This window comes from Piliocolobus tephrosceles, chromosome 7 (genome assembly GCF_002776525.5).
Source record: "Piliocolobus tephrosceles isolate RC106 chromosome 7, ASM277652v3, whole genome shotgun sequence".
NCBI classification, from domain to species: domain Eukaryota; kingdom Metazoa; phylum Chordata; class Mammalia; order Primates; family Cercopithecidae; genus Piliocolobus; species Piliocolobus tephrosceles.
In genome coordinates, this window is record NC_045440.1 from 100,832,781 (window position 1) to 100,859,634 (window position 26,854).

At 39.6% G+C, this 26,854-nt stretch overlaps 1 protein-coding gene across 1 annotated transcript in view; it reads right to left on the reverse strand.

Annotated features, from left to right (window-relative positions):
- LOC111520894 (serine/threonine-protein kinase 3) overlaps positions 1-26,854 on the reverse strand; it is a 334,853-nt gene that overhangs the window by 270,452 nt on the left and 37,547 nt on the right. Inside the window, exons 2-3 of the mRNA XM_023183991.1 lie at positions 14,322-14,402; positions 6,242-6,370 (exon numbers count right to left, since the gene is read on the reverse strand). Of these exons, the coding sequence (XP_023039759.1) occupies positions 6,242-6,370; positions 14,322-14,402 (210 nt within the window). The remainder of the gene's footprint in view (positions 1-6,241; positions 6,371-14,321; positions 14,403-26,854) is intronic.

Here is a 26,854-nt window from a genome sequence, read left to right on the forward strand (position 1 = left end):
GACTGAATCATTACGTTGAAGCTTCTTATAAAAATCCAAATGTTCTATTCACAACACCCGAAACATGGAATCAATCTAAGTGTCCGTCAACAACATCATATAATTAAAGAAAATGGAATACTTTGAAAATACTGCTTGAAAGGTGACTCTTTTTTTTTTTTTTTTTTTTTTTGAGACAGGGTCTGGCTCTGTCACCCAGGCTGGAGTGCAGTGGCATGACCTCAGCTCATTGTAACCTCTGCCTCCCAGGCTCAAGCAATCCTCCCAACCTCAGCCTCCCAAGTAGCTGGGACTACAGGCACATGCCACCATGCCTGGCGAATTTTTGTATTTTTTTTAGAGAGAGAGTTTTGCCATGTTGCTCAGGCTGGTCTCGAACTCCTGAGCTCAAGCAATCTGCCCACCAAGGTCTCCCAAAGAGCAAGGATTACAGGCATGAGCCACCATGTACAATCAAAAGGTGACTTTTTAAATATCAACTTGAATTTCATTCTAACTGAAGAAAACCATATATTGCTAAAGGTATATTTTTTAAAAGTCTTCCTAATGTGAGCATGTGATAATTAAAATACTAAAGAAATGGCTATTTTTAATTACATCATTTTCATCAACATCTTACTACAATCTTAGTAGTGTTCTATAACTTAGTAGGTAATATAAATAGAGTTTTCACAAAGGCAATGTGGATATTCTACGGAAACTGAGCTGTTCTCAGCAAAAGCTGAATCACACAGCAATTTATTTCTTGGCCCACCCAAAACTGAATATACACATGAGCTGATACAAATTGCCAAAGTTCATCACTAACCCTCCAATATGGTGATTTTCAAGCCTTTTATTTTTTTTATGTCAGAAACCGTGTTCAAATGGAATCTTATCTAGAAACATGAGGAAATAGAACAGGTAAGAATGTAGCATGCTCTGGTAGAAGTCAAGGGGTGCTCAGTGACACCCTGAACAGGCCAGCTGAAAATGCTCTATTCTGCCACAAGAGTTGTCTCTTCTCTTTGCCCAGCAAATCTAACTCATCAATCAGGACTCAGCTTAGCTATGACCTCCCTGGGAAATCTTTCCCTGAACCCTCAAACATGAGGTGTTAGATATCTCTTCCAACCCACATACTTCTCCATATCTATCCCATCACAGCTCTTACCACACTGTGTATTGAAATAGCCTACCCATTCATCTGTTTCTTCCAGTTCAGTGAAAGTCTCTCTAAGGCCTAAGACCCACTCTTTTTTTTTTTTTCTTTTTCTTTTTTTTTTTTTTGAGATGGAGTCTCACTCTGTCACCCAGACTAGAGTGCAATGGTGTAGTCTTGGCTCACTGCAACCTCTGTCTCTCGGGTTCAAGTGATTCTCCTGCCTCAGCCTCCCCAGGAGCTGGGATTACAGGCGCCCGCCACCACGCTAGGCTAATTTTTGTATTTTTAGTAGAGATGGGGTTTCACCATGTTTGCCAGACTGGTCTCGAACTTCTGACCTTGTGATCCACCCACCTCAGCCTCCCAAAGTGCTGGGATTACAGGCATGAGCCACGGCACCTAGCCAAGACCCATTCTTTGTTGTATCTCTTGTGAGAGCAAATCAGGGCTACACTTAGGAGTAGGAAGTACTCAATACATACTAGTTGAACAGGTAAAAAGGGGATAGGTGTGTGCCCTGATTTGTAACAACATTATTTCTCTTTGTTTAAATATGAAAAGTTCCTTCTCTGGCATATAAGCACCAGGAGAGTAGGGACTGTGTCAGTTGTGGTTCCCTTGTGTACATATTACCTGGCACATAGTTTTGCTAACCAGTTGTTACCCCTACTCCTAGGAATGCCTTGAGAGTGCTTCACTTTGAACTGTTGGAATTTTTTTACAGACACTGCTTTCTTCAACACTGGCCCTAGAGTAGGGTAAATGTGGGTTCTTATTGCATCTCAGTCACTAACTAGCAGTGTGATCTTGGGCAATTCACGTAAAAGCTCTAGGTCTCATTTTCTGTATCTGCAAAACTGTTTTTAAATATGCTTTAGCACTAGAAGACTTTTCCTCAAATAAAAATTTCAAAAGAGTCCCATATATAAAAAAGATAAAAGCAATAATGAGGTTCTCATTCTAATCAATCTTCAGTGAAGAAAATGCCACTAAAAGTACCTTCTTAGATCAGGGTATGATTTGGAAAACACTAAACTAGCTGACCCACAAAAGTTGAGTCTAGCAATAACATTCCATGATTTATCCATTTAATAAATACTTATTAAATGTCTACTTTGTACCTAGTACTGAACTAGGCATTGCACATTCAGCAATAAACAAAGCAGATGGGCTTCCTGAGATATTTATCCCAACATGTAGTATTCAGCCTATTATTAAATATTCACTTAAAAGAACAAAAAAAAGATTAAAACACCACCCCTGGTCTTTTTATAGAGTATAGAAAGCAAGACATTTTACCAAATTCACAAATAGCTGAATGTATTAAGAAAATAGCTAAATTTCAGAAATGCATATCTCATTTTCCCTAACCAAAATTTCAGTGTATTATTTGGGAATTTTTCAATTCATACTGTTTTCTTCCAATCATTTTTATGCTAATTTCTTAATAACACATTTACATTAATACTATTTATTGGTAGCTAAAATCTAAGTTTGTCCCTGTCATTTCCTAATTGCTTTTCTTTTTCTTTTTTTTTTTTTTGAGAAAGAGTCTCACTCTGTCACCCAGGCTGGAGTTTAGTAGTGCAATCTTGGCTCACTGCAACTTCTGCCTTCCAGGTTAAAGTGATTCTCCTGCCTCAGCCTTCCTAGTAGCTGGAATGACAGGCACCTGCCACCATGTCCAGCTAATTTTTGTATCTTTGTAGAAACAGAGTTTTGTCATGTTAGCCAGGCTGGTTTTGAACTCCTGACCTCAGATGATCCACCCACCTCGGCCTCCCAAAGTGCTGAGATTACAGGTATGAGCCACCATGTCCGGCCCTTATTTATTTTTTACTTGTCCTATCTTTTAGCATTTTAGGATCTTTTAGCTAACTGATTTTTGATCCTTCACAACTTCATACTTAAAATATGAATTTGACAGTGAAATCTAAAAGGCAGAAACTATTTTCATCAATATTTGTTTCACCATTTATTTCATTCAACAAATATTTGAGAAGTACCTACTATGTGCAAGGCATTCTGCTATAAAGTGATACAAAAGTTCTAGAATTCTATTCACATTTCCTTCCCACTGTATTCTTTACTTTTCTTTCGCTTTAAAAGCCTAAAGTGCATAACAGGAATAAGTACCTGATTTCCCTAGCGTTCCCTCAATCTGTAATGCTCTTCCTCATACTCCTCATACATACCACATTCATTCATTCATTCATCAAAAAGTATACTGCTAGGCACTGAACAGGTGCTAATGAAGAAAAATATATGGTTCCTTTCCTTAAGGAATGACGAGAAGAAAAAAGATAGTGATGACATTTCAGAAGGAAAATCTACAAGACTCAGTATCATCAGAAGCATCATACAAAGGAATAAAGATGATTCTCAGACTTGCTAAAAGACTAAGTACATGATGATGCCTTTGACACACAGGAATTTGAAAGGCTTGCCTGGAATGTTTAAAACTGGTTTTAGAATGTTAAATGTGTAATTCCCTCTGGATAGTCTAGTTGAGTTGCCCAAACAGAAATTATTAAATAGAAGTACTCACTAGTATCTGAGTAACCATCATGTGGCAGGATCCAGGACACTGAGTAAAATACAATCCCCGAACTCAAGGAACTTAAGACTTAGATGATAGAGAATACAAGTAAACAGACACTTAGAAACTCAGGGAGGTGTAAGCACTAGATGGAACATGAAGGACCGGAGACTCGATTTCTCAAGGCAATGCGGAGCCATGGGTTTTAAACAGAGAATGCTTGATTACATTTGCATTTTAGAAAAAAACGCTCTAGCTTCAAGAAAGATAATGGGTTGGAGGAGGCAAAAATGAAAGACAAAGTGAAAAATAAGATGCTGTTGCAGAAATCTGAGCAAGATTTGACAGGTTCCAAGACTTACAAAGATTAAGGGAAGAGATATGTAATAGTAATATTTGAGACCCTGACTTTCCTAGACAACACTCAAAGTACAATGCTAATAACTGAACTATTTTTAACCATAATAACAGAATAATGCTAGCATCAGGCAAGTATAAAGCATACCTGATGGCAGAGCACTATGCTATCTCATCTCCTATTCTATATCAAATTGTGGGAACCACAGTTGAGGAATGTATCTTTTTTTTTCTACAACCACTTGAATTTCACATGCTATGGAAAATATGTAACATAATTTAAATATACAGCGTACTCTAAAGAAAAGCAAAATTGAACAGATCCAAGCAGCAATGTTCCTCTAGGATTATGCAATCACTTCATTAGCCAAGAAGCTTACAATCTATAGATCCTATGTATTGTTATGAGAGAAAGCTTTCCATAAATCTCTAATTACAGGGCCTTGAATTGATAAGGGGAGACAATGTGTCCAGACTACCCTTTGTCACCAGCTCTAAGTCACACATGAGACAATTCTTACAAATAAAACTGAAGCTGAAGGTTTCTGGGAAAGCCCCTTCCCTGCTTCTTCCTTTCTTCCTCCTGCCTGGAATGTAGACATAAAGCTGGGGCTATAGCAGCCCTGTCGTAGCCCTGAGATAATAAGCATGAGGACAAAGTATATGCTAAGGATGACAGAGTACAAGAAAAGAAGTCTGAGACCTGGCTGTTCCTTTGTTGCTGCTGTACCAGCAGACCTTTTGTTAAGGGAGAATAATAAATTCCTCTGTGGTTAAGTAACTTTAGGCTAAACATAGTCATAATTTATACACTCTGAATTCCTTATAGAATAAAGCCTTCACTACTTAACACTGCATAAGACGTTTCTCACCATCAGCTCCATTTAACTATCCAACCTCATTTCATTCTGTTCTCTGTCCCATACTTGCCATTCTAATAATTCTAAGTCTTGTCAGATGAGCACACCCCACTGAGCTGTTTTTACCTTTCTACCTGTCATTCCCTTGACTCTCCCTTATCACTCCATTTCTTCACCAAATTAACTCTTCATCAGCATTCCAGATTTCCTGGCTCTACTGGATGAGGAAGATGCCCTGCCTTCTTCTTCTCACACTACCCCATGCACCAGTCAGTACAATGAGCGTGCTATATTACAGTTATTTATTTATATATTTGTCTTCCCAACTACACTACTGATCCCTCAAAAAGAAAAAGGTAGCTCAGTTCTTTTGGCATTCTTAGGTCCTGGCACAGTACTGGGTCAACTGGGGATGCTTAGTGAATGTTTGCTGAATGAATTAGATTTACATAAAACATGATTTCTTAATTAGTAAAAGTGATTATATAATACAGACTGCTAAATGATCCCTTTAACATCAAAAACTCATTCTCATCCATAAAGTTGTGCTAAAAATGTCCAGGCTGTAGTGCAGTGCTACAATCATAACTAACTGTGGCCCTGAACTCCTGGGCTCAAACAATCCTCCCACCTCAGTTTCCCAAGTAGCTAGGACTACAAGTCCAAGCCACCACACCTGGCTAATTTTTTCTCTTTTAGTAGAGAAAGGGTCTCACTATGTTGCTCAGCAGCTTTGAACTCCTAGGCTCCTTTACCCTCGATGCTCTGGCCTCTCTAAGGGTTGAGATTACAGGTGTGATCTACCACATCCAGTCTCATTTCTGCTTTTAAGCAGAAAAGCTACAAAGAGCTGTAAGTCCTAAAGACACTTGACAAAGCCATCCTCATCTGCCTTAAAGGATTAATCTCACTTACAGTGGGAAGTCAGAAAATGAAAACTAGGCTGGGCGTGGTGGCTCACGTCTGTAATCCCAGCACTTGGAGGCCAAGGCAGGTGGATCACGTGAGGTCAGGAGTTCGAGACCTGACTGACCAACATGGAGAAACCCATCTCTACTAAAAATACAAAATTAGCTGGGCATGGTGGCACATGACTGTAATCCCAGATACTCAGGGGACTGAAGCAGGAGAATCACTTGAACCCAGAAGGTGGAGGTTGTAGTGAGCCGAGATTGCACCATTGCGCTCCAGTCGGGGCAACAAGAGCAAAACCCCGTCTCAAAAAAAAGAAAAGAAAAAGAAATGAAAACTAAACAGATGATCAAAGAATAAATTTTGTTATACGTTATTAGCAAAACTTGTCAAAACAAGGGTAAGCAAAGAAATCAAATCTCTTCATACCTGTCACATTGCTGCATTATGGAAATTTCTTTGATTATTTCCTGAAGATCTGATTCAACAGGTACTTGTTTAATTGCGACAACTTGACCAGATTCCTTGTGTATTGCTTTAAATACACTTCCATAGGACCTAAAAGAAACCAAGACATTATTTTTTTCCTATCAAACATCATAACTATAAGGTTAAAAGTCTATGAGTTTTCTCTGGATAGTCTTTTTTAGTTTAAAACACTATTTAAAAGATTAAAAAATCAAAGTAAATAACTAACAATTTTAAAAGTTAATGAATTATATCTTAGCTTTATTGCTTCAACTATAGACTTAAAATAATCAAGTTAATATATAATGAGTAGCTATTTTTCTTATGAATGAAAGAAACAGACTTACGTTTGGTCAACTCAAACAAGCAGCATTAGAAAGACATAAATGGAAATTAAAATAATGAAATGTACATTAAAAATAGCCAAAGTCTCAAATTAGGAGAAAAGGCTGATCTCAAGGAAAATGACCCCCAGAATATCAAAAAGTCACAAGTCTGTTCAGAGTACCTTAACAGTTAAAACTCTCAGCTGGGGACCACATTAACATCAAAGTTAGAGAAGTAAGGAATCTGCAGCCATCTGCTTCTACCTGATTTACAGATCCAAGGTGTCTTTTTAAAAAGTTCCTTTCACTACCTTTTCCTCAAGAGAAAAACTACATGCTCACAGGTAAATAAAATGAGGAACAGGGTCTAAGTCACTTGCCCAAAACCTGTCTCTGCTACAACTACTGAAACTTTGACAACTGAATATTCAAGCGTTTTAAAAAACAAAACCAAAAAAGGAAGAAGCCATTTGTATCTTAGTATGAATTTAAAAACGAGGTTAAACACTACTATGTACTGAGTTCTTACTATAAACCAGGTCCTGTGCTAGGTGTTTTACATGCATTATGAAATTCAACCCTCACAATCATAAGGAAAAACACTATTATTGTCATTAAAAGATAAGAAACAGACCAGTAGGGCCAGAATTCAAACACATTCTGACCCCAAAAAGCATGTTTTTCTCACCATATTTTTCTACAGAAGACAAGGAAAAGCAAGCCAAGGGAAGACATTGTATGTTTCCTAATATTAGAAATCTATACAGAAGATCTTCCAGATTTATAATCTTTTAAAATAAGTGAAAAAGAGAGAAATAAGTGATAAAGCGACTACTTCAATACAATTTATTTTATCCTCTCCTCTATTTCTTTGGGCTCTCTGAAGTAATTTAATTTGGCTTGGTACCCAAAGTCACATTGGGCTGGGTGTGGGGGAATGTATGTGTGTGTATCTCCCCTTGAAAGCCGTATGTGTGTATGTTCCTTCAAAAGCTAACACAGAATTCAGTGCTAGATCATCTACTGTCAATTAGGCAACACCATCACTCCTTTCTAAGGACTCCTCAGCATTACAAAAGAGAAGCTGCAATTCCCATTTCCCAGAATCCTTTCCCTGAATGGTTCCTCATTAAAAGTCTGCCAGTGGGAAGAACATGCATATGTGAATGCAAAAAGGAGAAACCATTCTTTCTCCAGATATAGTTGTAGCAGATGGACTGACAGATATACAGTGCACAGCGGCTTCCTGCTGAGCTTCCGACAGCCACCACTGCTGCAGACTGAGGTAGTTGGTGGGAGTTTCTCAATACTGCAGGATTCCAGCAGATCCCCAGAGAGCTTTTGAGAAACACCCACTTCAGTGCTTCAGGCTGAGATCTTCAATGCTGACTTCGACCTTCAACCTTCGGCAACAGTTTTCATGAGCTTTGCATACCTGGCCCCTCCACAATTCATTTGAGCTCCTAACTTTATTACTAAACTCTTTATATCTAGAGTACACAGAGTAGCTTCTCTTTCCTGACTATACCCTGATAGCAATATAGTTTTTGGTATAGGGAAGTGGTTCCAAGGGAAAGAATCTTAAAGATGATAATCTTGAATTACTTCTTTCTTAGATGTTGATATGGTTTGGCTGTGTTCCCACCCAAATCTCATTTTGTAGCTCCCATAATTCCCACGTGTTGTGGTAGGGATTCAGTGGGAAATCACTGAATCACGGGGGCAGATCTTTCCCATGCTGTTCTCATGATAGTGAATGGGTCTCACAAGGAGATCTGATGGTTTTAAAAATGGGAGTTTGTCTGCATAAGCTCTCTCTTTGCCCACTGCCATCCATGTACGATGTGAGCTGATCTTCCTTGCCTTCCGTCGTGATTGTGAGGCCTCCCTAGCCACGTGGAACTGTAAGTCGATTAAACTTCTTTCTTTCGTAAATTGCCCAGTCCCGGGTATGTCTTTACCAGCAGCGTGAAAACAGACTAATACAGATGTGTAGATAGTAATGATTTCAATACAAGTAACAAATAGAACACTGATGGTCTATGGCATTCAGTGGCAAACAGTTATTTAAATTATCACCCTTAGTTGCCTGGAGTCTAAGCAAAGCTTTAAAAGACCAAGTAGCTGAATCAATACAATGTATGGTGAAAATAAAGTATAAGGACTATTGAATGGGCTGCTGCCTCTGCCTGCACTGGAAAAGTTATAGAACAAACACAGCAAGCTAAAGGCTTAAATGTCCAGCTCAAGACTAAGAGAATCAGAAAATTTCTGAATTTCTTAATTCTTACAGAAACAGGGTTGAGATTTCTGAAAAACAAACTCTAGGTATAGTCTTACTGGAGGCCGAATTACATTGTAAGTTGAATTCACATCAGCACCAGGTCTGTTATATTAAAGTTATGTTAAAGTTAAGGCATGTAACAGTAAAGAGAAGTACCTAGAGAACTGGTATTAGGACATTTAGATAGATTCTCATTAATCTGAGTACCTTGAATCCCCAAATCCTATCAAGCCTCCCTTGCTACCAAAAGCAACTCTGCCCTCCTGTCTGAGAAAATTAACTTTACAATGCCTGAAGACTCCACCTCCTGAGGCAGTCACTTTTCAGGAGAATGGAGTGGTCCTCCAGACCACTCCACCACCACTTCTCATTGCTTCCAGACCCAAAGTTATACTCAACTCCATAGATACCAGGGAGACAAGTATAAAATTTAACCCAAGCAGTTACTATTCACACTAAAAAAGCTGCAAGGTTTTGCCAATTTTTATCAGAACCCTAAAGAATATGTGTGAGAGCAAATTCTAAGATTTCCAGAGAGGAAGAAATGTATTGCTATGGATGAAAGACCAGAAATTCCAGACTCAGCGTGTTAGCTCAAACAGTTGGAGGTGTCCCTAACAGTTGCTCAGCCAGTTAACTGAAACCTGGACTCAACAGTGGCCCATATTAAGTGAGATGCTAAGTGAGCCTCAGTACACACCAAAGGAAGCATATCAAAGGCTCAAGGAAATGGGATACTAGAATGGATATATATTATATGTGCCATGCTCACATACTCCCTAACTATGTTTTCAAAAAGCGTCCAGAGGATACCATCATCAATCAAAGCTCTATTAGTGCAGGGGAAAGATGACAAATATGCCAACAGTGAAACTGGCTCCTTGAGTTTAATAGATAACAGGATCCCAACACAAGAGAAGTGGCAACATCTATTCACCTGAGACAAGGTGGGAACAGTTACCATAATGAGTAACAAAGCAAGGCTGAATTACAGTTTTCTTTTATTGTACATCTGGATATCAATATTAAAGTTACACCACCTTCATTTTTTTAAAAAAAAGCTATCATTAACTGTCCTTTGAACAGTGTATAAAACATACTTGGAACCTTTCTGGAGGGGAGGAGGTGAAATACATACAACATAAAATTCACTATTTTAAAGTGTACTATTCAATGGCATTTAGTGGGTTCACAGTGCTGTGTAAACGTTATCTGTATGTTCCAAAATATATAGAATCTGCTTTCTGTCTCTATAGATTTATCTATTCTAGATACTTCATATAAATGAAATCATACAATATGTGACCTTTTATATCTGGCTTCCCTCCTTCACTTAGCATAATATTTTGTAAATCCAACTACACTGTAACATGTACCAGTACTTCACTCCTTTTCATGGCTAAAAAGTCACTTGTACAGACATATCACATTTTGTTTATTCATCTGGGATAGTAGATGGACATTTGAGTTGTTTCCACATTTTGGCTATTGTAAATAATATGCTGTGAGTTGGTACCTTTATAATTAACAGTTAATCATTTCTCTATCACTGGCTGTATCTTCCTTCTTATTCCAGATCAGCTGTATTTTCGCTCTATTTTCTTTACTCAACATTGTAAGAGGTTTAACTATTTTACTGATCTCTTCGAAAGCTTATGTATGTATAAACATATATATATTTACCTTTTTTCTTTTTTTGAGACAGAGTCACGCTCTGTCACCCAGGTTGGAGTGCAGTGGCACAATCTTGACTCACTGCAACCTACACCTCCTGGGTTCAAGCAATTCTCCTGTCTCAGCCTTCCAAGTAGCTGGGATTACAGGCACATGCCATCACGCTCAGCTAATTTTTGTATTTTTAGTAGAGATGGGGTTTCACCATATTGGTCAAGCTGGTCTCAAACTCCAGACCTCAAGTGATCCCCCCACCTCGGCCTCCCAAAATGCTGGGATTACAGCACGTAAGCCACTGCGCCTGCTTCATATTTTTCCTTTCTAATTTTTTTTCTATCTCATTAATTTCAGCTTTTTCTTTAATTCAATCTTCAGTTTCTTTTGGTATGTTTCATAATTTTTCTAAGTTCTTTAAGCACTAAGTTTATTTTTTGCCTTTCTTCTTTAGTAATGAATGAATTTGGAACTAAAACTTTTATCTTAATTAGTTTTGCTGTATTCCACAGATACTGGCACAATGTGTTCTCCTTTTCAGTGTTTCGTAATTTATAATATCCTCTTCAATCAACAAGTTACTTCACATTATGTTTCCTAATTTCCAGTTGGTGTGGATTTTGTCATATTATAACTACTTATGTCTAATTTAGTGAGTATAATCAGTGATATGGTTTGCATATTTGTCCCCTCCAAAACTCATTTTGAAATGTAATCCCCAGCCGGGTGCGGTGGCTCAAGCCTGTAATCCCAGCACTTTGGGAGGCCGAGATGGGCGGATCACGAGGTCAGGACATCGAGACCATCCTGGCTAACACGGTGAAACCCCATCTCTACTAAAAAAATACAAAAAACTAGCCGGGCGAGGTGGCAGGCGCCTATAGTCCCAGCTACTCGGAAGGCTGAGGCAGGAGAATGGCGTGAACCCGGGAGGCAGAGCTTGCAGTGAGCTGAGATCCGGCCACTGCACTCCAGCCTGGGTGACAGAGTGAGACTCCATCTCAAAAAAAAGAGAAATGTAATCCCCAATGTTGGAAGTGGAACCTGTTAGGAGACGTTTGGGTCATAGGGGCAGCTTCCTCATGGCTTGTTGGTGTCCTTGAGATGGTAAGTGAGTTCTCACAGGATGTGCTTGTTTAAAACGGTGTGACAGGCCGGGTGCAGTGGCTTATGCCTGTCATCCCAACACTGGAAGGCCGAGGTGGGCAGATCACCTGAGGTCAGGAGTTCAAGACCAGCCTGGCCAATATTGTGAAACCTCATCTCTACTAAAAATATGAAAATTAGCTGGGCATGGTGGCAGGCGCCTGTAATCCCAGCTACTCAGGAGGTTGAGGCAAGAGAATCCCGTGAACCCAGGAGGAAGTTGCAGTGAGCCAAGATCATGCCATTGTACTCCAGGCTGGATGACGAGAGAGAAACTCTGTCTCAAAAAAATTTAAAAATAAAAAAAATAAAACTCTGGTACCTCCCCTGCCCTATCTTGCTCCTGCTCTCACCATGTGAGACATCTGCTCCCCCTCTGCCTTCTTCCATGACTGTAACCTTCCTGAAGCCCTCACCAGAAGCAGATGCTGGCACCGTGCTTTTTGTAGTGTCTGCAGAACTGTGAGCCAATTAAGTTTTTCTTTATAAATTACCCAGCCTCAGGTATTTTTCTTATAACAACACAAGAACAGCTTAATACAATCAGAAAATGTGACCAGTAAAAATCCCTTATTTTTTAGAATTTGTAACTTTTCTTTTATCAATGGTCCTTGAACATATACCAAAAAAGCAGGTCTGCAAGAAATATATATGTATAGTTAGATAGACATACAGGTACTTTATATATTTTTACTTTATATATATTTACATTTCTATAAAATTAAGTTTATTCATCATCATGTTAACTCCCTCTATGTCCTTTCTCTTTTTTCTATTATATCTGTCCAATTCTAAAAGAGATACACTGAAATCTCCCATACAATTATACTTTTATTAGATGCCTCTGACATCACTAATAGCTTTTCTGTCATAAATTTAGCTGCCATGTTGTCTGACATGTTTTGTTATAAATTGTCTTTGACATCGCTACCTAATATACCTCTTTATTTAGTTGAAATCTTTTAAACTTTAATGTATCTAATATAAAAATTGCTACTATTACTTTGTTTTTTTATTTGTACATTCATCTCTTACATAATATTTTTTATAAGAAATATCCTTATAAGCTATGCACAGTGGCCCACATCTATAATCCTAACAATTTGGGAGGCCAAGAAGGAGGATCACTTGAGGCCAGGAGTTGAAGACCAGCCTGGGTAACATAGCAAGATCCCATCTCTATTAATAATAAATAAATAGCCTTATATTTCCATTATTTGTTTTACTTGCATCTCCTATAAACAAAATATAGGTAGGTTTCACATACTCACTTACTCTAACAATTTGTCTTTTAATGGGAGAATTAACATTTACTGAAAAATACACTTGATTTTATTCTTTCCATCATGTTTAGCTTATTATTATTATTATTATTTTTCTTTTTTTTGAGATGGAGCTTCACTTGTGTTGCCCAGGCTGGAGTGCAATGACGTGATCTTGGCTCACCGCAACCTTCACCTTCCAGGTTCAAGTGATTCTCCTGCCTCAGCTTCCTGAGTAGCTGCGATTACAGGCGCCTGCTACCACACCCAGCTAATTTTGTATTTTTAGTAGAGATGGGGTTTTTCCATGTTGGTCAGGCTAGTCTCGAACTCCCGACCTCAAGTGATCCACCCACTTCAGCCTCCCAAAGTGCTGAGATTACAGGCGTGAGCCACCGCACCTGGCCTACCTTATTATTTTACCTTTTTATTTTCTCTATTTCCTTGTCTTTGTTCTTGCTGATCTATAAGCTTCTTTTAATTCTGTTTTGTGCCTTTATTATTTTGGAAATTCTCCTATACTTTGTCATTCCATTAAATGCTCCCTATCTTTCTCTCTGCTCAAGCCAAGACATGTTTCTCTACTATTATTTTGAAACCATGTCAACTATTCTTCTGCCTATACAAACTGTTTTCCTCACTAAGATATTCTTGTAATATCAACTACTTACCCTTTCCAAAATAAAATGAGCCCCAAGATCTAAAAGGATGGCCTTATGTTCGCTTGCCTAACAAAGTCAAAACCTTCAAGCATATAATAAGAATGCCATAAGGGATGAACTAACAAATCTCTTGAAAATCATTTCACAGCACATTTCTTGCTTTTCGCTTATATATATGGCCTACTTTCTCTGAAAAAACACTATTACCAGATTTAGCACAAACTAATCTTTAAAATTCAGTATCACCTGCCAAATTTAATTACTACTAAATACTATTCAATTCATACAAATATACTCTAGTTGAAAGATTAATATCATATAATATTTTTTAAATTGTTCTGAAATTAGGCCGGGCGCGGTGGCTCAAGCCTGTAATCCCAGCACTTTGGGAGGCCGAGACAGGCAGATCACAAGGTCAGGAGATCGAGACCATCCTGGCTAACCCAGTGAAACTCTGTCTCTACTAAAAAATACAAAAAAACTAGCCAGGCGAGGTGGTGGGCACCTGCAGTCCCAGCTACTCGGGAGGCTGAGGCAGGAGAATGGCATAAACCCGGGAGGCAGAGCTTGCAGTGAGCTGAGATCCGGCCACTGCACTCCAGCCTGGGCGGCACAGCGAGACTCCTTCTCAAAAAAAAAAAAAAAAAAATTGTTCTGAAATTATTTAGATGCTTTCATATTTTTTGTACTTACCCTTCTCCAAGCTTCTCTAATACATCAAAAACTTCTTCAGGCTGCTTAGTCAAACTGTCTTCACTCAGCTTTTTTAGTTTACTGATTTAAAAAAGAAAGAAGAAAGAAAATATTTTCTTTAAAGACCTTTTACAAAATTTTTAATTTTTAAAATTTTACAAAGTTTTTAATTTTATTTTAATATATTCAGAAGACTATAACAATATTAAAACATATATAGTAAACGTTCTCCTTTCAAGCCCTGTTCCTCATGTGCCCAGCAACACCTCCAAAAATAATCACTTTTATTAGTTTTTGTGAAACCTTTACACAAATATGAATACATATTCTTAATTCCTCCTCTTTGAATATATAAGAAGCACATACACACCCTTCTTTATAAATATTGTTATGTTGTCTACTGTTTCCACTTGACAAAACTATGTTAGAGAGCTTTCCATACAGGTTAACCATCCATAATCCAAAAATCTCAAATCCAAAATGCTCCAAGATCTGAAATTTTTGGAGCACCAACATGATACTGACAATGGAAAATTCCCCACCTGACCTCATGTAATGAGTCACAGTCAAACTGTAAGCACATAACACAATTTAAGGAAAAAAGATCCTCCCCAGCCCGCTTCAGCTCCGACATATCTTTTCCATGCATGCACAGATTCTCCCACCTAAGCACATCCAAAGAAGGGTAATAAAACGGCACAGGTACAGGCCAGATGCACCAATGACAGGTTCCCCACGATGCCCCACATGGAGCCAAGACTGTGCATTACTCACTGTGGGATTTTTTTTTTCTTATTCTCTGCTTTGTGGCATAAAGACAATGTTGAAAATCTGAGTAAGTGACAGAAAAACAGGAAGCATTTATGCTTATCTCTAGCACAAAAAGTCAAGCTGCTGGCTAAACTGGACAGCAGTGTGGGAAATGTCTTACAAAAGAGCATGGTGTTGGAATGACCACCATAAACAATCTGAAGAAACAGAAGGATAAATTGTTGAAGTTCTATGCTGAAGTGTCAATGAACAGAAGTTAATGAAAAATTTTTTTTAATTGCAGAAAACCAAAATGAAGATCTCAAATGTATACTGAAAGAGTAAATCTGTCAGCATGGCAGAGAAAACATACTACTTAATGGTATGGTGCTCATGAAACAAGCAAAGATATATCACAATGAACTGAAAATTGAAGGGAACTATGAATATTCAACAGGCTGATTGCAGAAATTTAAGACACAATATTAAATTTTTAAAGATTTGTGGTGATAAAGCAACTGCTGATCATGAAAAAGCAGAAAAATTCATTGACAAGTTTGCCAAGGCCATCACTGATGAAAATCTGACACTAGAACAAGTCTATAATGCTGATGAAACATCACAGTTTGGTGTTAGTTCCCCAGAAAGACTCTGACTACAGCCCCTATAGGATAAGAATGCCATGGACAGAGTAACTGTGCTGGGAGGTGCTAATACAGAAGGCACACTAAGTGTAAACCTGCTGTGTGGGAAAGACTGGGTTCATTATTAGACTAACAAAAAGGCATGGGTCACCAGGGACATCTTTTCTGATTGGTTTCACAAACATTTTGTAGCAGTGGTTCGGGTTTGCTGCAGGGAAGCTGGACTGGATGATGACTACAAGATTTTGTTATTCCTTGACAACTGTTCTGCTCATCCTCCAGCTGAAAAATCTCATTAAAAATAATGTTTATTCCATGTACTTTCCCCCAAATGTGACTTCATTAATTCAGCAAGTGAGCAGGGTATCCTCAGATCAATAAAGAATAAATATAAAAACACTTTCTTGAACAGCCTATCTGCAGCAGTGAACAGACATATGAGCGTGTAAGGTTTTCAAAAGCAGTTTAGCATTTAGAATGTTGTATATGCTATTGTCAATGACTGGAACACAGTATTTAAAGACACAGTTGTGCATACCTGACACAATCTCTAGCTTGCAACTATGTTCAGTAATGCTGATGAACAAGGCAGTGACTTTGAAGGATCCTGTATGTCAAGATAAAAAAAAAAAAAAAAAAAAAAAAAAGGCCAGGCGCAGTGGCTCATGACTATAATCCCAGCACTTTGGGAGGCCAAGACTGGTGGATCACCAGGAGATCGAGACCATCCTGGCTAAAATGGTGAAACCTCGTCTCTCCTAAAAATACAAAAAATAAGCCGGGCATGGTGGTGGGCGCCTGTAGTGCCACCTACTTGGGAGGCTGAGGCAGGAGAATGGCATGAACCCGGGAGACGGAGCTTGCAGTGAGCCGACATTGCGCCTCTGCACTCCAGCCTGGGCAACACAGCAAGACTCCGTCTCAAAAAAATAAAATTAAAAATTTAAAAAACAATAATAAATAAAAATAAAAAGATGTTTGACTTTCTTACATATGCAAAAAAACATACCTTCAGAGTCTGTCAGTAAGTTGGAAGAAATGGATATCAAATAAGTTTTTAACATTGATAGTGAGTCTACAGTTGCTCATTCATTGACCAATGGTAAAATAGCAGAAATGGGCGGGGCGCAGTGGCTCATGCCTGTATTCCAGCACTTTGGGAGGCCAAGGGAGGCGTATCACTTGAGCTAAGGAGTTCGAGACCAGCCTGGGCAAACAGCGAAACCCTGTCTCTATTAAAAACTACCAAATGTTTGGTGGGCATGGTGGCACATGCCTGTGGTCCCAGCTACTTGGGAGACTGAGCCTAGGAGGTGGAGGTTGCAGTGAGCTGAGATCACGCCATGGCACTCCAGCCTGGGTGGCAGAGTCAGACCCTATCTCAAAAAAAGAAAAAAGAAATAGCAGAAATGGTTCTGAATCAAGGTTATGGTAGTAGTAGCAGTAACAATGAAGAAGATGTTAACATTGCAGAAAAAGTGCCAGAAGACGACATGGTGTGATGCGGTTATTTTAGGACTAAAGTAGAATGCATTCTTTTTTTTTTTTTTGAGACGGAGTCTTGCTCTGCCGCCCAGGCTGGAGTGCAGTGGCCGGATCTCAGCTCACTGCAAGCTCCGCCTCCCGGGTTCACGCCATTCTCCTGTCTCAGCCTCCCGAGTAGCTGGGACTACAGGCGCCCGCCTCGTCACCCGGCTAGTTTTTTGTATTTTCTATTAGAGACGGGGTTTCACGGTATTAGCCAGGATGGTCTCGATCTCCTGACCTCGTGATCCGCCCGTCTCAGCCTCCCAAAGTGCTGGGATTACAGGCTTGAGCCACCGCACCCGGCCTGCATTCTTAACAAAACAAGAAATCAAGTCAGTTTATAACATCAAAGAGAGACTTCTAAGACAAAAGCCATTGTTAATGAGGCAGGTGATTCTAGAGGAAACATTTTAAAAAGCCATCCAGCAGAATGTTTCCTTATCCCTAGCGGACCTATTTCCTGGTCCCTCAGCTGCTTCTGATGTTTCTTCTCACCTAAAAAAAACAAAACAAAAAAACAAAAAACCCACATAGTAACCTTTCAATCAAAAATTAGCATCATAAGTGAAAACTAAAAGCCTGCCGTTGTTTGTTGTTCCTGTTGTTTAAAAGCTGATACAGGTATTCTGGTAATGCTACTGTGCTGCTTCATTACCCTGAACATATTTTTTTTCCACTGTATTAATATTATGCCATGTTTTTTACAGTTAAGTACTTATGCATGAGCAAGTATAAGAAAATGATTTCTTATCAGTAGCATGTAAATTCAGAGTCAGAAATGATGGTGATGCCCAATAACCCCACAGACTGTCCACATGGGTGGCTGAGATAGTGACACCTTTGCTTTCTGATGGTTCAATGTATGCAAACTTTGTTTCATGCAGAAAATTACTTAAAATATTGTATAACATTACCTACAGGCTATGCGTATAATGCAGATACAAAACAAATTTCATGTTTGGCCTTGGGTCCCAGCCCCAAGATATCTCATTATGTATATGCAAATACTCCAAAATACAAAAAAAAAAAAAATTCAGATATCTGAAACACTTTTGGTCCCAAGCATCTCAGATAAGGAATTCTCAACCTGTATAAAGCATCACTGTTCTTTTTTACAGCTGCATCCTATTCAATTACAGAGATATAGCATATCTTACTTGCCCAGTCTTTTGCTTATGGACATCCAGGTTCTCTTTTGATACGATAAACAATGCAGCAATGAGTAACCTTATGTATAAGTCAATTAATACATGTGCTAGAATATATGTGGAATAAATTCCCAGAAATGAAACTGAGAATACAGACACATTCATACACACATCAACATAAAAGTAGATATACTGACAAATAAGTATATAATCATGTAATAATATAATTTTAATAATGTAGTATAACATAAGATCACTATTATAATAACTATATGGTAATTATTTAAATTATTGATTACATTATGGTACATTTTACCTATTATACTTGTATGTTCTATAAATATATATACACATATACTGATTTCGGCAAGTTGTCCTTCATAGAGTTTGTACCAATTTATTCTCCAACAAGCAATATATTAGAGCCCTTCTTTCCCACAGTTTCACCAATAGGGTATTTAATGAAATTATTTGGATTTTAGCCAATCTGTGACGAAAACTTATTAGCTCAGTGTACACTTAACTTGTATTATGAGTGAAGCTGACCATCTTTTCAATATGATTAAGAAACTAAAATCACCTACTTGTTCTTTAATCATTTTTCCACTGGGTTTTCAGCCCTTTTCTTATCTGTATACAAAGGAAACTAGCCCTTTTTTTGAAATTAAAAACATTTTCATTTGGATTTTGACTTCACTTATTTTTAATTGTGCTGTCTATTTGATTTTCTGCATACAAAAAATGTCATTATTTTGTTTTTGCAAATGAGTGGACGGTAATGCCATTTACTAAGGTAGGAAACACAGGAAAAAAAAAACAGTCTGGAGGGGAACAAGATGGACTCAGTTCTAGTCATCTAAAAGTAGATTTCCAGTAAGCAACTGGATTTACAACTCTCAGGAGAGATTTGAACTAGAAATAAAATTCTTGGTGTCATCAGCACATAGCTCAAAGCCTTCAGAAGAGACAAAATCATCAAGAAAATGTCTAAGAAAAAATAAGAGTCAAACACAAAACACATATCAAGGAAACATCAATATTTAAGAAATGAGGTCAAGAAGCACAAGAAGGTAATATCTGGCTACATCAAAAGCTACCAAAAGTTCAAGCAGCTTCAAAGTTTTAAGTATCCATTGTAGAACTTCCACTTCTAGCCACCAGGTGTGACAGGAAGCAGAATTATCTGTCAGCTGTAAATAGCTACAAAACTCAACAAAGGCCGGGCGCGGTGGCTCAAGCCTGTAATCCCAGCACTTTGGGAGGCCGAGACGGGCGGATCACGAGGTCAGGAGATCGAGACCATCCTGGCTAACACGGTGAAACCCCGTCTCTACTAAAAATACAAAAAACTAGCCGGGCGAGGTGGCGGGCGCCTGTAGTCCCAGCTACTCCGGAGGCTGAGGCAGGAGAATGGCGTAAACCCGGGAGGCGGAGCTTGCAGTGAGCTGAGATCTGGCCACTGCACTCCAGCTCGGGCGACAGAGCAAGACTCCGTCTCAAAAGAAAAAAAAAAAAAAAAAAACTCAACAAAATATAAGAAACTGTTTTCAGATGCTGGCTATCAGGTATTCCAGAACTGGATATACTGAGGTCCCCAAGAGAAGGAGAAGAAATAAGATGAGCCCTGCCATCACCCAGGCTTTAGATCTAGAGACTATGTCATCAGACTGTAGCACAGGAAAAGAAGAATTCAAACAGAACTAAGCAATTTTGCTGAGTTGAAGAAATAGAGCTTAGAGTTTGGTGAGGAATCAAGGCAAATAGAACTTCCATTACAGAGTATCAGGAGAAGGGAGCTATGCAGAGAAAAGGTTCAGCAATGTACCTAGAGGTTTCCATGAAATGCCAGTCTGCGCAAGCTTACAAAACATTCCTCAAAGCCCAGCAAAACCAGTTTCTTAAGGGGAAAAAAACAATCAGGGAGCAATAAGAAGCAAAATTCCCAGACATATCACAAGGCAGGGAATCTTTCCCACTATCCAGAGTTGAAAGAAATCCATGAATATAAAGGTCACTCAGAAAAGAACTCAGAACAGCATTATTTTAGAAAGGAGATAATATTACCAAAAGATAAAGGATATTCCAGATTCTCCCTAGAGTAGCTTAAAAACTAACCTCAAAAGCATCAAGCCAAACCACAAGACAACTTACTTAACTGCCTACCAGAACGAGTCCGTAACTTCTTAAGCAAAATAAAATTCGACATTCACAAACGTAAAATCAACAATGTCAAAAAAATCAATCAAAAATTATTAAACCTATGAGTAACCAGGAACTATAACTCATAAAGAGAAAAATTAGCCAATAAAACAGACCCAGAAACAACAGAGCGGTGAAATTGATAAATATCTTATAAAAAGCTCTTACGAATATACTTTCACATACTCACAGATGTTAAAGGAAATGGAAGGTGAGGGAAAGATAAATGGAAATTTAACAGATAAAAGATAAAATATTTGCTTTTGTTGCTGCAGCAGAAGCTGTGAGTATGTTCAAGGCTTCAGAAGAGGCTTGCCTCTAGCATCCTCTGCTGTGGCAAAAAGATCTGGCCGGACACCAATGAGACCAATGAAATCTGCCATGCCAACTCCTGTCAGCACATCCAGAAGCTGATCAAAGATGGGCTGATTATCCGTAAGTCTGTGACTGTCCGTTCCTGGGCTCACTGCCAGAAAAGCACCTTGGCCTGCCAGAAGGGCAGGTACCTGGACACAGGTAAGCAAAAAGGGTACAGCCAATGCTCAAATGCCAGAGAAGATAACTTGCGTGAGGAGAACAGGAATTCTGCGTCAGCTGCTCAAAGATACTGTGAATCTAAAAAGACTGATCGCCACATGTATCACAGCCTGTACCTGAAGGTAAAAGGGAGTGTGTTCAAAAACAGGCAGATTCTCATGGAACACATCTACCCGCTGAAGGCACACAGGCCCACAAGATGCTCCTGGCTGACCAGGCAGAGGCCTGCTGGTCTAAGATCAAGGAAGCATGCAAGTATCATGAAGAGCGCCTCCAGGCAAAGAGGGAAGAGAGCATCAAGACTTTGTCCAAGGAGAAAGAGACGAGGAAATAAAGCTTCCCTTTTCTTGCCTGTACATAGTGGTCTTGGTGATTATACAGATCAATCATTAAAATAAAACACACCTTTATCTGCTAAAAAATATATATATCTGAAACAAAATTTGTGTTGAATAAGATTAAAAGGAGATTAGACAGTGCAGCACAAAAGATGAATCATTTGAAAAGGAAAAAAATGTTATTTAAATAAAGGAAGAAACAAAAAGCCTGAGTCCCACATGAAAAACAAACAAACGGGATGGGAAGTAAGGAAAGAAAAGTAAGGCAAGGAAGGAGGGAAATAAGGAGAAACATTTTCCAAATTTTATGCAAACCATAAACCCACACAGATGCATCAAATTCAATAAATTTGAAAAGATAAAACACAAAGAGAGAGAGAGAAGGCGAGAGAGAGAGCCAAGATATATTATGATAAAATTGCTGAACATCAGCAATTTGTATAGGTATAAATTTTGTATAGAGAAAAAATACTAAAAGTAGTCACAGGAAAGACATATAGGCATATCTCAGAGATACTGCAGGTTCGGTTTCAGACCACAACAATAAAGCAAATACCACAATAAAGCAAATAACACAAAAATGTTTGTTTTCCCAGGACATAGAAATGTTTACACTATACTGTAGTCTATTACATATATAATAGCATTATGTCTGAAAAAATATATATATACCTTAACATAAAAATAATGTTTGAGGTGAAGGATACCCACTATTCCCTGATGACTGTTATGCATTATATGCCTGTATCAAAATATCTCATGTATCCAATATATACACCTACTATGTACCCATAAAAATCAAAAATAAAAAAGATTTTAAACACTTTATTGCTAAAAATGCCAATGATCATCTGAGCCTACAACGAGTCAAAATCTTTTTGCTGGTGGAGAGTATTGCCTCTATGTTAATAACTTCTTCCTGATCAGTGTGGTGGTAGCAAACTGTTGGGGTAGCTGTGGGAATTTCTTAAAATCAGACAACAACGAAGTTTGCCACATCAATTAATTATTTCTTGCCAAAAGATTTCTCTATAGCATGTGATGCTGTTTGATGCATCTTACCCACAAACAGAACTTTCAAAATTGGAGTCAATCCTCTCAAACCCTGCCACTGCTTTCTCAATTAAGATTATATTCTAAATCCTTTTTTATTTCCAAGATGGCAGATTAGAGGCTTTTAGTGGGCCTCATTCTCTTGGAAATAGCAATATAGTGTACAAAGGTCAACTCTGAGAGCTTTAATTCACAAAGGAAAACAGGAATCCACTGGAATCGTGAAGGACACCCCAGATCCAAGGAAGACACACAAACACAAACAGCCCCTATGATGGCATCCAATTGATAAAAGTGAGGGAAGCCCAAGTATGCAAGACAGTCAGAAAGCCTCCCTCTGTGACTCACTTTTCCACTGGGGATCTGAGCAACCCAGGTCAAGAAAGAGTACTTTGTTTCTTCCAAGACCTGGATCTAACTTGGGGACAGGCTGGTTTGGAGATGCTGTGAGGGACAGACACTGGGAAAAGCTACTGGCATTTCCCAGACCCAGGATGGAGAACAGAACACCATTTTAAATGTGGTTGCATACAAGTCAACCATTCTTTGGCAACCCAGCAGCATGGTCACATAGGCATCTGGCTCTGGAGCAGGACAGGGGTCTTCACAGCCACACTGTAGTTGGTGCCTCAGCACTAGGTGCTGGGATTGTGCTCTCCTCCACTGGAGGTCTAGAATGAGAGGAGAGCTGCTATGGCTGTAGTTTCTCCTGGACAACCAGATTTGGAGCCAGATCCAGGTTGGCAACCTGGAACTGGTCTGCATGTGTCATGGCTGGTTGCCACAGCCTGTTCCTCTGAGAATGTGGTGCAGCAGGGCCCTCTCTGCTCTACTCCCTGGCAAAAATCCAGGCATTTGGGGCAACTGTTTGCCTGGACAAGCAAGCTGAACCACCTCACCCTTCATGGGTATAGATTATGGCACAGGGGAGGCCTCTCTGCTCCACATGTAGGCAGATCTAGAGGTATTCAGAGCACTCCCTCACCTGCATCCACAGTCTGAGCTGCCTTACCCTTCCTGTGCATAGATTGTGGTACAGTGGGGCCCTCTCCACTCCACATGGAGACAGATATCCAGGTATCTGATGCACCTGCTCACATGGACTAGCAGATTGAGTTGCCCCACTTTTCCTGTACAGAGATTCTGTGCAGGGGGGCCCTCTCTGCTCCAGGCCCAGGCAAATCTCCAGGCATTCAGAGCATCTGCTCACCTGAATCAGCAGTCTGATCTGCCTCACCCTTCCTGTGCAGAGATCCTAGTGTAGGGAGGCCCTCTCTGCTTCATACTCAGACAGATCTCCCAGGCATTCAGAGCACCCACTCACCTGGATCAGCAGCCTGGACTGCTCCATCCTTCTGTAGATAGATTATGGTGCAACAGGGCCCTTCCACTCCATTGCCCAAGAAGATCTTCAGATATTCAAAGTACCTGTTTGCCCAAACTGGCATCTTGGGCCATGCCACTCTTCCTATGAAGAGATCTGGGTACGGGGAGGCCCTCCCTGCTTCATGCCCAGGCATATCTCCAGGCATTCAGAGCACCTGCTTGCCTGGTTCAGCAGCTTAGATCACCCCAACCCTCCTCCGCAGACATCTTAGTGGTGGTGGGGTCAGGGGGACCCTCTCCACTTCATGCCCAGGCAGATGTCCAGTCATCTGAAGCACCTACTCTTCAGGATTAGGAATTTAAGCTGCCGCCCATCCCTGTGCAGAGAACTTAGGGCCAAGGAGGTCTCCCAGCACCACATCCAGGTACACCTCTGGGAGCTTGGTGACTACCCATTGGAGTCTCCCTATGCACTGATGCTTGTGCTTGCCATTGGAGGACCTGGCGGTGAAAGTGCCCAGCCCAGCCCTACATATCTTGCCCTCTGCCCCCTCAGGGCTAAGCAGGAAACTCGGACCACTATACAATCCACAAATCAGCCCACTGCCTGAGGCAACAGAGAGCTGCTCCCAGTAAACAAGGATCAAATATATACCCAGTCACACTGGCAACACCTGGCTCTTACCCATAAGTGCCTTCTACTGGTTTATAGGACAAACTACACAGCCCAATATAAAACCTGCCAACTGAAGTGCACAGGACTATAAAAACAAAGCCAAAAGACTCTACACAGCATTATTTCCACTCACACCCTCTAAGGAGAAGGGAAAAGGGAAAGAAGAAAAAAACATTGTAAGAAAAGAAAGAAAAAATCCTACCAGTATGAAAATAATCACACAAATTAGTAGTGCCAGTGTCTCCAGATGGGAAGAAACCAGTGCAAGAATACTGGCACCATGAAAAATCTGAATGTAGTGTCACCACAAAAGGATCACACTAGCTCTCCAGCAATGGTCCTCAACCAAAAAAGACACTCAGAAATGACAACTCAAAGCATGGGTTGCAAGGAAGCTCAAAGAGATCCAAGACACGATTGAAAATCAATACTAACACACTTCAAAGGAAATCCAGCAAATAAAAGAAGAGGTAAAGATCTTTAAAAGAAATCAATCAGAGCTTCTGGGACTGAAAAAGGTTTACTTAAGAAATTTCAAAATATAACTGAAAGCTTTATCAATAGACTGGACCAAGCAAAAGAAAGAATTTCAGGCCAGGCATGGTGGCTCATGCCTATAATCCCAACACTTGAGGAGGCTGAGGCAGGAAGATCATTTGAGCCAAGGAACTTGAGACCATCCTGGAAAACATAAAGAGACCATGTTTTTACAAAGAAATTTAAAAATTAACTGGGTATGGTGGCTTGCACCTATAGTTCTAGCTACCTGGGAGGCTGGGGTGAAAGGATCACCTGAGCCTGGGAGTCCAAGGCTGCAGTGAGCCGTGATCATATCACTGCAAAACAGACAAACAAAAGGAAAAAAGAAAAAAGGGATGAAGGCTAATCTTTTGAACTAACCCAGTCACACAAAAATAGAGGAAAATGAACTTTTAAAATTGAACAAAGTCTTTAAGAAACACAGGATTACGTAAAGCGATCAAACCTATAAATTATTAGCATTCATGATACAGAAGGAGAAAAAGCAAACAACCTGGAAAATATATTTGAGGAACTAACTCAAAAAAATTTCCCTAATCTTGCTAGAGTGATAGACATTCAGATACAACAAATCCAGACAACACCTGTGAGATAATACACAAATCCAGACAACACTTGGGAGATAACAAACAAAATGAATATCACCAAGGCATATATTCACCAGGCTGTCCAAGGTCAATGTTAAAAGAAAAAAAAAAATCTTAAAGCTAAAGAAAAAGGTCAGGTTACATACAAAGGAAACCCCATCGGGCTACCAGTGTGCTTCTCAGTAGAAATTTTACAAGCTAGGAGAAACTAGGGGGATTATTTTCAGCATACTTTTTGTTCTGAGATGAAGTCTTGCTCTGTCACCCAGGCTGGAGTGCAGTGACGTGATCTCGGCTCACTGAACCTCTGCCTCTTGGGTTCAAGCAATTCTCGTGCCTCAGCCTTCCAAGTAGCTAAGATTTCAGGTACGTGGCACCATGCCCAGTCAAATTTTATATTTTTAGTAGAGACAAGGTTTCACCATTTTGGCCAGGCTGGTCTCAAACTCCTGACCTCAAGCAATCTGCCCGCCTTGGCCTCCAAAATGGTGCTGAGATTACAGGTGTAAGCCACTGCACCCAGCCAATTTTCAGCATTCTAAAAGAAAAGAAATTCCAACCAAGAATTTCATATCCCCCACCCAAATTAAGCTTCAAAAGCAGAAGAAAAATAACATGTTTTCCAAACAAGCAAGCACTAAGAGAATTCATTACCGCTAGACCCAACATTACAAGAGTTCCTTAAGGGAGTTCTAAACATGGAAACAAAAGAATGATACCTGCTACCACAAAAACACACAAGTACATAGCCCACAGACCCTATAAAGAAACTACACAATACAGTCTACAAAACAAACAGTTAACGACTTCATGATAGGATCAAATCCTCACATTTCTTTTATTTTGAGACAGAGTTTTGCTCTTGTTGCCCAGGCTTGAGTGCAATGGCACGATCTTGGCTCACCGCAACCTCCACCTCCTGGGTTCAAGCGATTCTCCTGCCTCAGCCTCCTGAGTAGCTGATATTACAGGCATGTGCCACCACATCCAGCTAATTTTGTATTTTTAGTAGAGATGGGGTTTCTCCACATTGGTCAGGCTGTTCTCGAACTCCCGACCTCAGGTAATCTGCCCACCTCAGTCTCCCAAAGTGCTGGGATTACAGGCATGAGCCACTGCACCTGGCCAAAACCTCACATTTCAATGTTAACCTTGAATGTAAATGGTCTAAACGTTCCACATTAAAGGTAGAGTGGCAAGTTGGATTA